The 18,234-nt window shown below is 42.5% G+C and overlaps 1 protein-coding gene across 2 annotated transcripts in view; it reads right to left on the bottom strand.

Moving 5' to 3' along the window:
- AKT3 (AKT serine/threonine kinase 3) overlaps nt 1-17,691 on the bottom strand; it is a 194,244-nt gene extending 176,553 nt beyond the window's left edge. The window contains exons 1-2 of one of the 2 annotated variants that reach the window (XM_053912915.1): nt 17,027-17,691; nt 6,366-6,528 (exon numbers count right to left, since the gene is read on the bottom strand). In XM_053912915.1, coding sequence (XP_053768890.1) covers nt 6,366-6,411 — 46 coding nt within the window. In that variant the 5' untranslated portion in view covers nt 6,412-6,528; nt 17,027-17,691. The remainder of the gene's footprint in view (nt 1-6,365; nt 6,529-17,026) is intronic. The other variant, XM_053912914.2, reaches the window with a different exon arrangement.
- Nucleotides 17,692-18,234: the final 543 nt, after the last annotated feature.

Genomic DNA, 18,234 nt, shown 5'->3' with positions numbered 1-18,234 from the left:
TGTGATACTTAGGGTAAAGTAAATGCTTTCCCCTAAGATGAGAAGAAAGGCGAAAATGTCCACTCTCGCAATTTTACTCAGCATTGTACTACAAGTCCTGACCAGAGAGGTAAAACCAGAAAGTTAATTAAAGGCACAAAGACTGGAAAGAAAGGAGCAGAACTGTGGCTCTCTGCAGATGACTTGACCATGTACACAGAAAATCTTCAAAGTATCGATGAACTAACATTAACATTACAAGAACTGAACAAGGCAGGATAAAAGTCAAAACAAAAACCTCAGCTGTTGACTGGGGAGGGAGGTGTGTGTGAGTGTAACAGTGACTTTATAATCCTGTAACTCCAGTTTGGCATTTGATGGTTCTCTGCATTGGGTTTACTTGGTTAAAATTTTCAAAACAAATTAACTGAAACAAGAGAAACAAATCTCACATTGCGAACACCCTGAATCTCAGAGCTGCAATGCCCCTGCCCACACATGTAATGTCCCCATGTTTCTTCCCCGCTCACAATGTCAACAGTCGGAGAGAGCTAGCTCCTCTAGTGCATCACGTGGTTCACACAGTCGCTGTGCAGCTCTTTACTCTCGATGGAAAACGCTTGCTGCCGAGCGGTAAACAGGAAATCATATGGTCACTTTCTTTTTCCTTAATCACTTCATAATTTGTTTCAAAAGTCACTTGGTGAATAAAACAAGAACTAAAAGTACACAAGTATATACAAAGTGAAGGAGAAGGGAAGGCCCTTGGACTTGGATGAGTACCTCCAAAATTGTGCGTTGTTTTCTACAACAGCTTATAATTGACTACATCACAACAGTCACGTAGTAAAGCATAACTCAGCTTACAATCTTTGTTACTAAAGTATATTTTGCATAGCGAGATTAAGCTATTTTATATGACAACTCATAGATTTATAAAGTTTGAGTTTGGGATTACCAAGTTCTAACATTCTAGTTCATCTAAACAAGCCATCTCACAGAATGTAAGACATGTCATTCCCAGGACAGTTACAGATATCCCTCCACTGGACTCTATCACAAGTACGAGGCAAACTAAGGGAAAAAGTTCTTTGAAAGCACAAACTGGTTAACACACCCAGAACACAACAGGGCAGTTCAATCCGTCAGATATTAACACAGGAAAAGCATAAGAACTTAACACATGCACGCGGCATTTTCATCAATCCAAGTGTTTTCAATGAACAGTACCCTTCAATCTGTACCAACTTCCAGGACAGATTATGAGTTGACTAGAAATACATCACAGATTATAATTTGTCACCAAGGACCTGGCTGTCCACATTTATAAGAGACTACGTACTTAGATTTTTTTAAGAAACGATGCTATTAAGCAAATAAAATTTTATAAGTTGCAATAATCCCTTGATTAACATTATTGCAATCTACTTAGTTCTGTAACTAAAATCTTTTAAAGTGGTTAAAACTTCATCAATGCAGCGAGTTCCTTCAGAGCAAATACTGCCACTAGCTCTAATGGAACAAAATAAGAAAGCAAATTGGACATCAGGTGTAGAGATACCCAGTCACCTGGAGTACACTTTATAAGCTGGTCTTAGAAGGAGATAATGTCACAAGTGTTTAAAATATATGCACATGACTCCTATGCAGACCACCCAGGAGGAAAATGCAGATAATACTTTACTCCATGTTTGCTACAGTGTATTTCTTTTACTGTCATTTCTAACATCAACAATACTATGCTAATGTGTTATCTCAATTAATATCCACCATTTTGCCATTGCTCCAGGAAAGTATAGGGGGAAAAAAAAAGGCTTCACTGTTAGATGCCACTAATAAAGTTAGGAAAGCATTTATGCTATACAATATCTGTAATTATCTTTAAGTCTTTTTTGTTCCTTTTCCTGAAAGGTATTTTCTGAAGAATAACTTATTTGCATTAAAAGTAAAGATAAAATGAGATTGTGTCTGACTAGGAGCTAACAAGACCTGATTCAGCAATACGGGTTTGAGAAAAAGGACTGACATTCAACATAAGGGCTATGATTACGACTACGGTGTATCAACACCCTTTATTAATAGTTTAAAAACACTCCCCTATACACATTATCTCCTAATGCCTAAAACCACACGGCGAGGTGAAGAAGGCAGGTATTACCCTATTTGTTCTTAAACAACGACACCACAGTTCAGGTGAAACCAACCTGCCCAGGTAAACAGGCAGCAAATAATAGTGGCTCTTTTAGAAGAAATCCTTTGAACGGAATATAGCCAAACACCAACAGATCGTAGAGTGACATCTACTTGACTAAACCACAAAATTATTATTAATATAGTCCTGAAAAATCCCTAAAGAATAAATTAAAAATGGTGGAGAAAAAAATGCCCAATTTGGTTTCCCTAATATTTCAACTAATGCTTTCAAGTACAGCTAAAAACTACTGTACAGATCCTCTTGTGGTGAATCTAACTTGTGACAAGCACAGGAAAAAACACACGAATTGTAAAAACAGAGGACACTACCAGCAATCCCAGTCTTTCATTCACAAATGTAGCCAGACAACCAGGGGTCACCGGGCACCTGAAGAAAACGACCACCACCAAAAAAGAACCAAGATAAGCAAATGAAAGAAAGTATTTAAAGCACAGAAAAAACTTAGAAATAAAATCTATTTAGTGTCCTAAAAATAAGATTATGTTATTATGTTGTATAAGTAACATAAGAGCAGGTGGCCATAAACTATAAAGAATTCCCAGGAATATAAAGTAATGGCCGAAATAAATAATTCAGTGAAGGGCTAGAATAACAAGTCAAGGAAATCTCCCAGAACAAAGGAAAAAAAAAAGGCATGGAAAATGAAAAAAAAAATTGAAAACAGTGCATTGATATGTATGCTCTGGGGGAAATTTTTTTTAAAAAACATAAAATACAGATCACATAGAAGGGAAGAAATAAAAGAAATACAGATTTTGCAGAACTGAACAAAGACGCTAAAAGTCTGCATTTTCAAACAGTCTACCGAACACTTTAAAGAATGAATTAACAAGGACTATAACTCATCCTCCTCCCCTTCCATAATGCCAAAGGTCAAGTAGCACCAGCAGAAGAAGTTTCCAGAGAACAAAACAAGTTGCTGACAAACAAGTCTTCATGTTAGCACCACACCTCCGATCAGTAACCCTGGCCTGGCTACTAAAAAGCAGTGGAATGCAACCTTCCGAACTCTGGCGGGAAATGATGTAAACCCCGCATTCTGTACCCAGCCAAGGTGCATACCAGGTGTGACGGCAAAGAGGACATTTTCAAACACCCCTCTCACCTGACAAGCACCCCCCCACACGCTCTTTCTGAAAAATTCCTGCAGGAAGTATCCTAGAAAGCTGCAAACTATGTCCCAAACAAAAAGAGAAAATACCTCTCCGAACACAGGACTAGTCCAAGAGTGCAACTCAACAGCACAGTACAGCTGGGCATGGAACCCAGATAAAAAGGCAATGCACATCAGAACTTCAACAAACAGCGCTTCAAGGACGAGTAACTGGGCAGCAGTGTGGTGACTGCGGGGGGAGGGGGTGGGTGGAGGTGGAACAGGGCACGGGGGACAAATGGTAACAAAAAAAAGTAAGAAATAAAGATGGAAAACCAAGTGATGTTATGAAGGCATACACTCTTCTACCAAAGGGAGAAATGTGGCAGTTAGAAAATCCAGGAGAAACAGTTATAGCCCACGCTAAAATACGGCATGGTCTCGAGTACCAACGGCGTATACACATCCATTTGTTCTCCGTGGACCCCAAACGCTCATCACACTACTTCGTTTAGCCGTTAATGTTCTTCACACAGCACAGCACTGATTCCTGCTTTGTGGAATCAACGAGCGTAACTATTAAACCCCGATAATATACAATAAATGCTACAGCTGCCATGAATTGGGAAAGGAATGTGTGGAATTCGAGGGAAAGGTTGTAAGGGGGACTAATTTTTCTTAACTTATAAAGTGACAAGATATATCTAAGTAATTCATGGAAGTAATGATTCAAGAGCTAGAAGTTTAACCATAAAAGGCCCAAAAAATGAACAACAAGTATTACAAGTGAAATTGTTCATTTTTCATAGTGGGGCTATCCTAGATTACTTAGTCAAAAATAAAAGTGTAACATAGTACTGTATTATATATAAAACTGGAATAATCAGCAGAAGAGTCAAAAATACAAAAGGTCTAAAATGGTTACCTCTGAGGGGAGAAACTAGTTGAAAGAGGTAGAGGTAGAAAGATTTTCACTTTTCATTTTATACCTTTGGGTATTATTCCAATTCTTATGTTTACAAGACTATTACTTCCTGAAATTAATACACGCAAATGCACGCAATCACTAGCATCCTCTCTCCCTAACCAATGCAGGAAAAACACTGAGAAATTCTTTTTGATTTTTTTTCCTTTTTCTCTGTCCCATGTACGACACTCCCACCTTCTATAACGGTGCCTCAGAGAAGACACAATTCCTAACACAGATTCAACACCCTCCCCAAGCCCCCTGATAAAACACACAGGTAGTAACAGTTTACATTTGTGTTAAAGCTGTTCAAACAGCCACATCCACTACCTTATTTAATCTTCGCCAGAAACTTTTAAGAACAATTGTAGAGATTAATAAAGTAAAACTCTAAAAGGGCCAAGTGACTTGCCACCCCCCCAAAAAAAACCAAAGAAAAACATAAATATAATGGATAAGTTAGTGAATAAACCAAAAAATACCTTCCTTCATACAGCACTGACATCTGAAAGCGCTTTCCCAATTTCTAATATGAGAAATAACATAAAAAATTAAACGTAACACCAATAGTCGTCCACTTTGGAAAACAGTTTGGCAGTTCTTACAAAGCAAAACATACTCTCACCATGTGACCTACAATCGCATTCCCAGGTTCCTGACCAAGAAAAATGAAGACACCACGCAAAGACGTGCATGCAAAGGTTCACGGCAACTGTATGCGTAACAGTCGATAACTAGAAACAGCCCAACGGTCCATCAACTGTTAAACAGGTAAACTGCAGTGTGTCCAGTCAGCCAAACACTACTCGACAATGAAGAGGAACAAGCTAACCATACACACAAGAACACAGATGAATCTTAAAAGTATTAGGCAATGCGCAAGTAATCAGACACAAAGGGCTACATATTGTATGATTCTACTTCTAAGAAGTTCTGGAAAAGCACAATGATAGTAACAGCCGATTAGTGGTTACCAGGGGAACGCAGGAACTTTTTCAGGTGATAGGAATGTTCTACGTCATGATTATAGTGTTTGTTACACTGCGGCACAAATTTAGCAAAATTCATCAAAGTGTGCACTTAGAATTAGTGCATTTTATTACATGTATAGTAAGTAACTCATTCAGGTTTTTAAAGCTCAATGATACATAAACATACTCAACTCTTCTCAACCGCTCTTCAGCATAGGTATGAAATACAAACCTTCAAAGAATTTATTAAAATCACTATTTAAGAGGCAACTTTTAACCACAAAATAGATAGACGGTACTTCCAAGTCCTGAGAATGAAATGGCTCTCATGCTACTCAACTTGGCCATGTGGCTAAACAATAGTTGCCTAGCAACTAACCTAAACTCTAGATTTCTAATAAACACATTGACCACATTAGTAGGTGATCTCATAGAGGACGTAAAAGTTACTTTAAGTTTTACATTGAAGAGTTCTTCCTTTAATAACACAGAAGTATAATAATGCATTGAATTGTTTACCTAAAGAAGGAGTGAACAAGAAATACTAAAAGTAGATCATGAAAAATTATGAAAAACATGAAACACACACACACACACACACACACACACACACACACACACACACACACACACACCCTTCCCTCATTTGGTCTTTTACGCCAGGACTTTACTTACCTGCTCACGACACTATAGAAGATCCGCAAGTCTGGGGGTGAACCCTCCCCCCCAACCACCACCCAGATTGGCTTAATTCAATCATTTTATTTATGTTCACACATCCTGAAATGCATAGAAGTTAAAGCCACTTTTTTAGATATTGAACCATTCTAAAGATTTCTCTTTGGATTTTAAAGTCTGTAGACAACACAGAGAAATACACGAATTTTCTGTAACATGCACGCACACAACAGACCAGGAAGCCAAACTTGATTATAAATGATCAAAATCAAGAATTACAAAGAATCCCTAAAGAACAAGCAAATTCCTAACACAGGGGTATAATACATCATTTCTCTTACTGGACATGGCATGTCACAGGTTACTTTATTAACAGCACCAGAAAAAACACCAGCTTCCAGAACAGCACTAACTGCTCACACGCTGACCGCCCGCACGACCCCGACCAGGTGGAACACTTACCCCTCTTCTGCACCCAGCCTTCCTTCACGATGGTAACATCGCTCATGGCGGCTGCCCTCCGGCCCCCGACTTGGAGAAGCGGGACTCTGTGGTATCAGCTTTGGGGTTTGGATTCTCTGCTGCTGCTGCTGCTGCCCTTCCCACTCTCTAGTGATGACTCAGCCTGGAAGGAAGTATTGAAGAAAGAATTTCTTTTTTTTTTCCATTCTTGCAACTCGCATAGCAATAACAAACAACTAATTCTTTGTAAATGTCTTCAACTGGCCTGACCTCACATAAAAGTCTAGCTCTTCAAGCTGGGGGACGGACTTATCAAACAGTCGTATAATGAACGCACTTCTCTGGTCTTGTGACGGACTTCAAGTGACAGTGAAACTTTTAACCTAAGAGGCTGCGATAAAAAAATGTCCTATGAAAACCACCGTCAAACCCACACAAATAATACAGAAAATGTGCTTAGTGATTATGTTTCAGGCGGAAGGGAAGAGAATGAAAGTGGACTAAAAGTAGATCTTCACCCGTGTCTAGTTTCAAAATCTCTGTAAATTTAAAAAGTTATGGGAAAGCAATTGGGAATGTCTTTAGTGGTTGTTATTTTATGTAAAATAACATGTGCTGAGAAACTAACATGTATGCTTCCTTTGCCTTGTTCCAAGAAATACTTTAGGTTGATTACAATAAGTAAAATATTATAAATGATATAAAATCAATTATTTTTTAAAGTAGGCAAAGGGAAACAAAGGGACTATGAAAGTGGAAAAAAATATGGAACATTCGAAATATGTCAAGAACTCGTAGAGGCGCTTGAATCTATTTTTCTCAGGTAATCTTCACAACCAACTTACGAGGATTCGAATAACTCCATTTCACAAACGGGGGGGGGCTGAGGTTCACCGAGATTAAGCGGCTCGCCTGATTTGAAAATGGAACAGGGGAGCCAAGGTGTGAACCCCAGCTAACTCCACAGCCTGCATTCTTAACTCAAATCTATGCTACCTTAAATCAGTGGGTTCCAACTGTTGCGCTGCAAGAATTTTTACAACGTGCAATACCTGACTGTCTCGTCTGGGGCGCTGACCTCTTTTTCCTCAGACTGCCAAATAAAAAAATGACAGCCAACACAACAATAGCCGTCCAGTGTGAATACACCAAAAGGATACCTATTTTCTGTCCGAGCAGCAAAAAATGCATTTCTCAGTGTGCTGCAGAATTTTAGTAATTAGTTTGTGTGTGCCATAAGATGAAAAAGTTTGAAAGTTACTGCCTTCAATAAAAATAAAAAGAAGCCGAAGTAAAAAGTCGATGTATTTGTGAAAGATGGCCCAGCAATTTAGCAGGAGCTTTCAAGAAGCGATGCAAATATGGAAACACAGTGGTTTCAATATGTACAGTATCCATAAGTATTTTTTTAATTAGAAAAAAAAAAAGTTGCTCAGAAGGACTAATTCTTCCTGGGTCAAAAATCTGAAATTTTTCTCATGGGTCTTCACAAGATGCCTTATAGTGTAAAAAAACGAAGTCCTCAAAAATACCTCCACACATAAATAGCAATGAGTTTTACAGGGCAATTTCTTATTGTCCCTCCCAACCTAAAAAGGGAAATACCGAGATAAAGTTGAGGGCAAGCATTTCCACGGAAAGGGACCAAACGCGAGGTCCGGGAACACAGGCGTGGGCGTTAGATAGCCAGGAGGAATGACGGATGGACTGTGCAACGCGCGCGCACCGCTTCCTCAGGCTGGGTTTGGACAAACAGGCACGGCAGCCAGTGCAGGCTGGACTCCTCCGCTGGCACTAAACCGAATTACAGTTCTTTTTCCCGGGCCAATAAAGCGCACGGCCTAACCGTGCAGCAGTCGGGAGGCGAGACGGACAATCTGACAAAGTCTGTGTGGCTGAAAAGAAGACCGCCCCCCACCATGGGTCAGGGGGCTGCGGGCCAAGAGCGTCCTCCAAATCATTGGCCTTCCTACCGTGGACAGTCAAAGGGACATCGGAATCTGCGTGTATTTTCCCCAAATATGCATGACAGAATATGAAAGGAAATTCTGGATAAATAAGAAAGAAAAAAAAAAGAAAAATTCTTTGGTCAAATAAGTTGGTAAAACTCTACCAACCATGTCTTTCTCTTGAAACATTACTATTAACATATTAAACATCGCAGCAAAACCTGAATTTATTTGAACAAACGGCTCTTTCTTTCTCCTTTGGTAACATGTATTAATATCCATAGGAACAGAACGCACTTTTGGAAACGGCCACAGGATGTGGCCACATCGTCTAAGACCCATCTCACCATTAAAAACAGGCAACAAACCAAAAAATCCTTCGGTACAGTATCCAAAGATCATCTTAATTTGATTGATGAGACCTAAAGAACTCAACATGGTCAACTGTCTACATAATGCATATAGAGCTCAATAATTAAAAGGGTGAACTCTTTACATACATAATCGTGAGGAAGTTAACTACGGGCAACGCTAGGACAAAATGACGTCTTTAGAGGGGCCGCCCTCTAGACCTCCTCCTCCGAAGAATTGCAGCAAGGGGCCTCATATGTATCCAAACAACTCTTGGTTTCTGACTACAACGTTATATCGTCTGAATAAAAGGAAATTTGCATCTTAATGTCCTTGGGATGAGAAATGGAAGAGATCAGGGATCAACACTTAGTAATAACCAAAAAACAACACATATCCAATACGCGTATTTAAAATGTATACTTTCCTATTTAAATAATTTATATTACCATACCTTTATTTTTTAAAAAACCAACATACTAGAAAAACAAAAGTACTGTCAAAATCGATTTATTTTTTTAAGTGGACATTTCACTATAAGCATCTCAAAGCTGGAAGAGGCCTTGGTTCACAGCTGAGGAGTCGAGAAGACTCCTGGGCAAGTGACTGGCCCAAGGTCACACAGCGACTTGTGAGAGACCCGAGACGGAACCAGGCACCTGCTCTTCCCGCCAGCACTGCCTCTCCCGCACAAAACACCACCCTGAGACGGCCGATCACCCCCAAGTTAATGAATTTTGCTTTAAAAAGAAACTTTCAAACACTGGTATTTTAGATTTCAAAATGTGCTTATGTATTGACGTTAAACTGTTAAAATATATGTTAAATCAATAGGACAAAATTTATCATCTTCATCAGAGCCATGAACCCCACACATTACAGAGAACTTTATGCAGCTGCATCCGAAAATGCGAGCAGATTCTACCCATAGTCATAATTTTCAGCTTTTAAAAATTGCTCCTGAGTCTCTACCGACTAAAATGACACACTCTTTGCCCATAACTTCAAAGACATTCAAAGGCATACCACCCTAGAATTGTGCTCACTCACTAGAAATAAACGCTCTTTTGGGCACAGAAACAATGCTATATACTCTTAATAAAGAGTCACCTGTACTCTTTACTTCTCCTGCGATGGCACTGTCCCCGCAGCAGCCATCTACTCTGTCGGGCTCAGCCTCCCCCGTCACTAACAACACTCATCTGCAAAACGATGAGCTGGGCTCCAGGATGCAATCTGTTCCTAAAGGCAGAGGGACCGTCCCCTCCTCCTAACAGAGCTGACCTCTGTCAAAGTTTGTCCTGTAACATCCAGAACTTGGTTCGTTTTTCTTCTAAGCCTATTTCATCAAACATTTCGTTGCTGGGTAATCTAATTTTTCCCATTCTTATAAAAAAATTTCACACAAAATCCTTGGCAGATACAATTTAGAATTTACACAAAGCAGTTACAATAAAGGCGCTTTTGTTCAGAATTATTTGAGAATTTGATGATAATAATAATTGCATCTGAATGTCATATTACAATTTAAAACACATTTGCACATCTTTTACCTCATTCAATAGCGTTATTAGTAGTAAAACAAGTTGACAGGGCCTGACACGTAAGAGATGCTCAACAAACATGGAATAAATCAGCGGATTAAACACGGAATGAAGACTCAGCCTTAATACAGGACAAACTAAGCAAACGCATATTCTGAGTCAACAGAGAGAACGGTATTAAGCCATCTTCAAACCCAACCTGAATTTGAACAGTATGGAAGCATCTACATATAAATAATTAAAACTATAATAAATATTCTTCCCTAGTCACTGAAATGTTTCCTACAGACTTCCATCAATGGTAAGGACTATCGCATATTAAAATTATCCTTCAGTTCTTAACATTTTTGACTTCTTTCTGTTGTCATTGTTAGGATGCTCAGGTTTCCATTCCGAAATGAATCAAGCATCAACACTGCCCAAAATGATCCATTATGGGAGGAAAAAAGAAAGAATGGCATATTTTCTTAATGATATTTATAAGAATATTTTAAAGACATTTGTTCCTTATGACAACCAACCACTGAATTTCAAGCAAATACCAAACTTCTTCAGACATCTTTCAAGACTATCATTCATTCAAGAAAACATAATCCACACGTGTTTATTCTGTTAATAAGTATGTGCTGATCGCTCTGTTACAAGGACTGTAGTGAGGCAAGCAAAACAAAGCGTTTAAAAACCTTTCCAAACCTTTACTAATTTGCTACCAACATGCTTTCCCATATATCACCTCGTTTGACTCCGAAAACAAATCTGCGTAGTAGCGATCGCATCTACGACTCTGAATTTAGGGAAACCATGACCAACCGATAATGACATTACTTCCCACAGTTACCAGAACGCGTTGGGGACAGGGAGTCACTGACATGCAATTCAAATCTTCTATCAAGGCTGGCACGCTTCCTACCGAACACCACGATATGAACTCTCACACACATGTGTAACATTTGTGCATAATTCTGAGCATTTTTGTCTGCATCAAATGACTCTTCAAAAGTCCAGTACAGCACAATGTTTTCAAATAAGTTAAAAATTAAACATCATAACTGTGCCATCACCGATGAGATTGTAACAAAAGACTAAAAGCAGGGTGACAAAGTTAAAGGCACCTCAGCAATTCTCTTTTACACAAATAAGAGCAAAATTCACAGGTTAACAATTTCCTATATTAATTTCTAAGTAAAAAGCCATAATAGAATTCTGTAACATAACTTTCTCTAAGCAACAAATTTGGCTATAGTTAATGTTATGTGGAATATACTGGCTCTACACTACAATTTTTTATATACTTTAGATATGCTGGTCAATTCAATTAATGATGGTAATTCATGTTCGAATACAACAGAATGTTGCTACTTTGAAATACAAAGGATGGTCAAGGGCAACCATGATATAATTTGATAGTATTCACCTATGTGCAAGAAATAGGTGAAACTAATATATGCCATAAATGCGTAAGGCTATATAAAACTTTTAAAATACTGAAGTGGAAGGGAAATTCAAGGTAACTTGCTCTGCTTGTCAAATAACTCAAAGTCAGTCTGTCCCTTTCAAGAGTTATTATCCTGTTTTTTCTTTTAAATAACATAATAAATGGGGAAGTGAGCCACACAAATTATATATTTCAAATACCTTTCATCTCTTCAGAGTACAATAATAACCTTTGTGGATTTTCTTAAAAGTCATTCTGTAAATATCTTTGCTGAGTTTTACATTATGGGAAATCACCTGAATAAACATAGGCAAGGTTCTGACTTTCACACAAAATATTGTTTCTTCAAAACTGCCAATTCTTAAAACTCAACTTCACAAACTTGGAAATATAGAGACAAAAGCATAAAACACTTTCCCCCTCTTTCCTACACCTGTTTCGGACATTTAAGTGCCATTTCAACCAACACAGCCATCATTAATTAAACGGAAAAGCAACCTGTGCTGAGTGATTTATTTAATAGTCTAACGTGGAACAACTTGGAAAGCGTTTATTGGATCCCTCTGATTCCTAAAACACGGGACAAGCTATTGACAATGTATCCCCTACATTTCTCTTGTGAAGTGCGGCTAATGTCTCTGTGTGGGTACCTATAACAACGGGGTACCTATAACAACAATGGAGGGTTGCTACTAAGAGAATTCTGGCTGCACGGTTAGCCACATTTTTCCGATAGACACGTAAAATCCTCCTAAACTCTGCCCTGGGGACCTTCCTGGTTATAAAATTAAAAAAAAAAATAAACCCACACAAAATACAATTGGTATATGGTCCATTAAATGGCAAGAATCAGCTTGACAGATTTTTACCACCAGTTAAAATGAGTTAACATGTAGGTGTGGTGCCCTATAACAAAGTTCATCGCGATGGTACACCGGGAAGAGCACGGACTGGCCAAAGGGCTTGGGTCCGCTCCCAGCTGGGCCCCAAGCAGAGTGATGCTCTCTAAGGTCCCTGAATTCTCTGTGCCTGTTTCGTTAGCCACAGAACAAAGACATGGCATCAGATGAACCCAAATAGCCCTCCGGCTCTTCCAGAGCTGAGTCACGACTCCTCAATTTCAAATCTACCATCCACTTCATTTATAAATGACATCTTAGCTAACAATGTTGCGATGATACGCAGTTCCTGTCAACAAAAGTCTAACACAGTTGGGAAGATACAACATTCAAACACCAACTCCACTCAGCCAAAACCTGAACTAAACTCCAAAACTGACCAAATACCATCTTCCTCCCCCTCCTACCCTTCCCTCCAGCCCCACAAATGTAGTCAGAGGCTTTCCTAAGATAGAGGAGAGAAATTCTCATTTGGAAGTCTTCTAGTGATTTCTTCTAGTAAATCTTTTTACTTTCCCTTTGAATATTAGGAAAATATACCTATTTAGATGTGCAAAATACCTTCAGTTGGCAATAAATAAATATAAAGAACACTGAAAAGAAAAAGAACTAAAAAGCAACTCTGAGGGTCAAGAAACATATTAATTTCTCAATCAACTACTACTTGAAGATTACCCCGCAAAGGAAATAAATTTACACGTAATATACTGGAAGGCTGGAGCTACAATAAAATATGTAAACATTTATGGCATGTAATTCACCATGTGAAATAACTGAAATGAAAATGGATGTTATGGATCAGTCAGTAAACTTTTGTTTTTACTACTTTAACTTATTTCTGGGTAAAGTATTATACATTATCCAAATTTAGCATTTTCACTGTGAGCTCTAATAGTTAGGAACTAGTAAAAATACTAAAAGAAAGTGTTTCAGAATGAAAAAGTTAAAATGAAATGGACTTTCCTAATGCCAGAGTCAGTGGTTTCTCATGTGAAAATCACTGTGCAAAGTGTAGCTGGGGCTGTCATTAACTCTAAATGAATGTATACCTGCTAGTCGCATATAACAGTGCCTGGCACGTGGCTAGTGCTTCCCAAGCTCTAGCTACCATTAACTCTGCACTGAATCTAGCTCTAGCGTACACGAAAGACCATAATCAAATAATTAACATCAGATGATTCAGGAGTGTCTTTCCAGGAGACTACAGAACAGCACATACTGTACGAAACCAGGATGTAAAGTCTGAAACCTGTCCTGAAAAGCAGAACAGTTTTAAGTGATTTAAATATTCTAACCTAAATCTGCAAAAATTGTGTGCGTTCATTTTTTTGTTAATTTAAGAAAAATAAAAATGCAAGTCAAATTACAAGACTGATTTGGTCACAACAAAATGCAACGGCGTCTCTTTTCTTTCTTGCGTGTTATTCAAATCTAAATGGTTTCAAATGAAATGTTTTTTAATGTCTGAAACGTAAGCACACTATAAAGACAAGATCCTATTAAATCATGCTAAAAATCCAATTAACATGCTGTTCACAATAATTACCTTATCTCCCCAAGGGTGAACTCTTGAAGTAAAACATGTAACAACAACAAAAAGTGTGGCTACCCTTTCACGAATATATGGAAAGTTTAAGTAAACTCTAAACTTCTACATAATCAATTTGTAAAACAGGTTCCTCTTTTTAATATAACCCAAATAGTTGGAAAATTCCATTGAATTTATGTAATAAAAAAAAACCCTCTCACATGTTTAAATCAAAAGCTAGAGTTTAGCCCCAGGCAGCTGGCTCAGTTGGTTGGAACATTGTCCTGGCCACCTAAAAGGTTGCTGGTTTGATCCCTGGTCGGGGAACATACCTAGGTTGCCAGTTCAATCCCCCAGTCGGGAGGCAACTGATGGATGTTTTTCTCTCTCTCCTCCCCCTTCCTCTCTCTCTAGGATTAATAAAAAATCCCCGGGGGGAGGATTTTAAATAAAATCTTAGATCCCTACTTTGCACAAGACTCCATGCTAGGTGTATTTACCCGTGATGTGTTTAACCAAACATGTTTACCCTGACAGGGACCTGAAAACAAAATTCCTTTCTCACGGGAATGATCTCCTGTAAACAAGAAAAGTTTCCAATCAAGCCAGCCCCTATCCCACAGCTCACACCCTAATATTTGTTGGATGAATGAAAACATACTTAAAATACTTTACAGTCATAAATTTACATGAACAATAAAGTCCAAAGCAGAACCTTTAATTACCCTGCCATACACAACTTAAACTAAGTCAGTGTCAAACTAAAACTTAAGTTGGAAAACAAGTCACCCAATCATGGACAGGCTAAGCACATGGGACAAAGTGACGGCAAATAATGGTTTCACAAGTTATTCTGCCGAGTTACACTGGAACTTTTTTACACACTGTAAGCAAACGTGGTACTGCAAATACACAATACAAATACACGGCTTAAACTAAAATTCTACATTCACTTCAATTCCAACGCTGTCTCATCACGTAGGATATGCACTTGCCTCACTTTAAAACCAGAAGCTCAAGCCAATCACAGATACTGGAGTCAACCCGAGTGAGAAAAACACAAAGCAAAGATCTTCAATACAATCAATCTCCTTGGTAAACTTTCAAAGTCAAAGTTACTATATGGCCAGGAGAAAAAAACAAACCCTACAGTCCTGATGTGTATAAGGTGCAGCAAGAGAAGGTTGACAGTTGCTCGTGTGGAAAATAAATAATACAAGAATGAACTTTTGCGTACTCACAACTGTGAACCTCCTTTTGCCCCACCCTGTATATATGCAAATAATTGCGCATTCAGTCATATACCTTAGAAAACTAGTAACTTATTAATAGACATGTAAATGAACATTTTCACGTTTTAGACAACCACCTCTTCGAGTAGTCATACTCATGTATATATATTTTGCCACGACACTAAAGTTCTGAAGACAGTTTCCTAAACCATCTTTATTGGATTCTTCCACCTTTGGTTTTTCAACTATTTCCTGACAATGTATAATCTACTTTAATGAGTTTCCACCAAAAGCAAAACCCAGCAGTTGTCTAATGATTTACAGTGTACTAAAAGTTATATGACCGCCCTTTTCCTAATATGGGACATATATCTCCATTGATGATCTGAGGCACTTGGCAATGTGCTAAGTACAAAAAGTCATTCTTTCATACCCTTTAGCTTTAGGGTGAGCTTTAAAATGTGACCATTTTATTAATACTAGTCATGGACCAGTAGACATAGGATTCAATGCTAAATTTCTATTTGGAAACGATATGAATTACCATCCACTGGGCTTTCAACCACTCACCACACTGGTGGAATGAGTTGGCTTTCTTTTCATAACATGATTTTGATGAAAGAAACGTGAGCATCCTAACTTTGACCTATACGCAAACATTTCCTCTGCTTTCAAAGGTAAACAGTAAATATCAATATCGAAAACCTGGCCCTAAAGAGAGTCAATCTGGCCTAACTGTAGATTCCTGGGAAATCCCAAACAAGGGGTGACCCCGCCAAGCAGTCAGGATGAACACAGCAACCAGCGAGGCTTCAACTTAGGGCTCTGAAGGGCCCCACGGGCATCATGGCTGATGCAGACCGATCCGCAGGAGGAGGCGATGGACGAGGAAGAGGCTGGTTTGTTTACTTGCAGCCCCAGCCGCCGTCGCTGCCGCCAGCAGCGACAGCATCACTGGATCAGCCAAACCCAGCATCTTCCGCACATTTCTATTCTTAGCACACAACTCCCCAGCGGATCAAAACCCCACTACTATTAAAAACACAGACAGGCACGTTACCCACCTCCCCCAGCACATCCCCACCCACCCCACCAGCGCCGTCTTTTCTGCGCGCCGGCAGCCGGGTGGGTGGAGGAGGAAGGAGACCCCGGGGGACGCCGGTGCATCCTCGCCTTCACCCCACCCCACGCGCACGAGCGGCCCCGCGCAGGCAGCGCGGCAGACAACCCCCTCCCCCCAACCCAAACACACTGACACCGAGCTCCACTCGTTATATAACCTCGCCGCCACCCCCGGTCCGAGCCGGCGCCCCCTCCCCACGCCTCGCAGCTGGCGGGGTGGGCCCACGGGAGGGCGCGGAGTTGCGCAGAGACCGGAGGCGCCAGGGCCGGGGCAACCCAGACACGGACGGTGCCGCTAGGCCGGGGACACCCTCCCGCGCCCCCGGCGCACCGCCGCCCCCCAGCTTCCCCTGGAAAGTGAGGGGGTGCCCGTGTCACGAGCGCCGGGCATCCCCCGGCCTCGCCACGCACACCCAAAGCCTCCACTGACCCAGCCCCCGCCCACGCCCCCGGCGCGGTGACAGCCCAGACGCCCCAGCCTCCCCCTGCCCCACCACCGCCCCCCGCCCGAGGCAGGATAGGAGGGAGGACCAGACACGGGGTACGGAGGGGCTGGCGGCGAATCGGGGAGGGGGCGCGAGTGGGGGGCGGTGGCTGTTACCTGCAAAGGCGGCCGTGGCGGCCCGCAGCTGCTCGGGCGGCGGCGGAGGATGGAGCCGGGGGGCGGGGGGAGGAGAGGGGGTGACTCGGGGGTCCCCCCTCCCTCCTCCTCCCCTCCTGTCCTCCCCCCACCCCGCAGAGCCTCTGGCCCCCCTGGAACTCGAGCGGCCGGCGGGAGGGCAGGCGAAGGGCTGCAGGGAGGGAGGGAGGGAGCCGGCTGGGCCGGGCCGCGGAGCCGGAGCGGGAGGTGGTGGCGGCGGCGGCAGCGGCGGCGGGCGGGGGAGGGAGGGAGGAGGAGGCGGAGACTCTACATGGGAATCGGATATCGGCTACAAATTCAATTCATCACCAGAAAACACCGCTCGGGCGGGGGCCGGGCCACGCGGGCGAGGCGGCGGCTCAGGGCCCCGGGGGCACCGGCGGGGGGCTGCGGCCTCCTCTGCGGGCTGCGCCTCGCCCTCGGGACCCCACCGCCACCTCCCCGCCCCTCCTTCCTCCCTTTGGGGGCCGCCGCCGCTCGGTTCTCGCCGCCGCGCCGCCGTCGCCTCCGCCGCGGGGCTTGTTGTTGACTTTGAGGAAAACTCCTGACGTCAGGGGCTGGCTCTCGGCGACTGGCGGGAGCGGCTTCCCCGCGTCCCCGGCCGGCCCGCCGCCTCCCTCCCCTCCCCGCCCCGCCGGGCCGAGTCCTCAGGCTTCCCCGCGCCCCCCAAACCCGCGGCGCCCCGCGCCCCCTCTCCTCTCGCGAGAACATCCCCCCCGGCCTCCGGAGCCGGGAGCCCGGCCGTCGTTCTGGGGCGGGAAGTGCCGGGTTTCCCCGCGCCCGAGTGGCCGGTGGCGGGCACCTGGGGCTCCGGCAGGGGGGGGGGGGGTTCTCTTCCCCGAGAAAGCGCGGCCGCCCCGGGGCATCTCCGCCCGCCCCTCGCGGCTCGGGGGGCTATCGGGCTGGCCCGCGGGGGGGCGGGGGGGGGGGCGCACTTGGAAGTACGGTGCCCTGTGCAGGGGCGGGGGGTGACCCCGGGAGCCTGGAGCCGGCGGAAAGGGACCCAATCCCCGTGCACCCCAGGAGGCAGCCCCAGAGCTGAAACCATTTCTCACTGTCAGAAAACCTTGCCGTCCAGCCCACGAACACCCCTCCCGAGAGCCACCCATGGCGCTGCCTGCCAGCGCATAGGGCACACACAGGACACAGGTTGCAGTGGGGTCCTGATT

The sequence above is a fragment of the Desmodus rotundus genome, chromosome 10, assembly GCF_022682495.2.
Source record: "Desmodus rotundus isolate HL8 chromosome 10, HLdesRot8A.1, whole genome shotgun sequence".
Classification (NCBI taxonomy): Eukaryota; Metazoa; Chordata; class Mammalia; order Chiroptera; family Phyllostomidae; genus Desmodus; species Desmodus rotundus.
The sequence above is the reverse complement of the archived record's forward strand: the minus strand, read 5'-3'. Positions and strand labels throughout refer to the sequence as shown.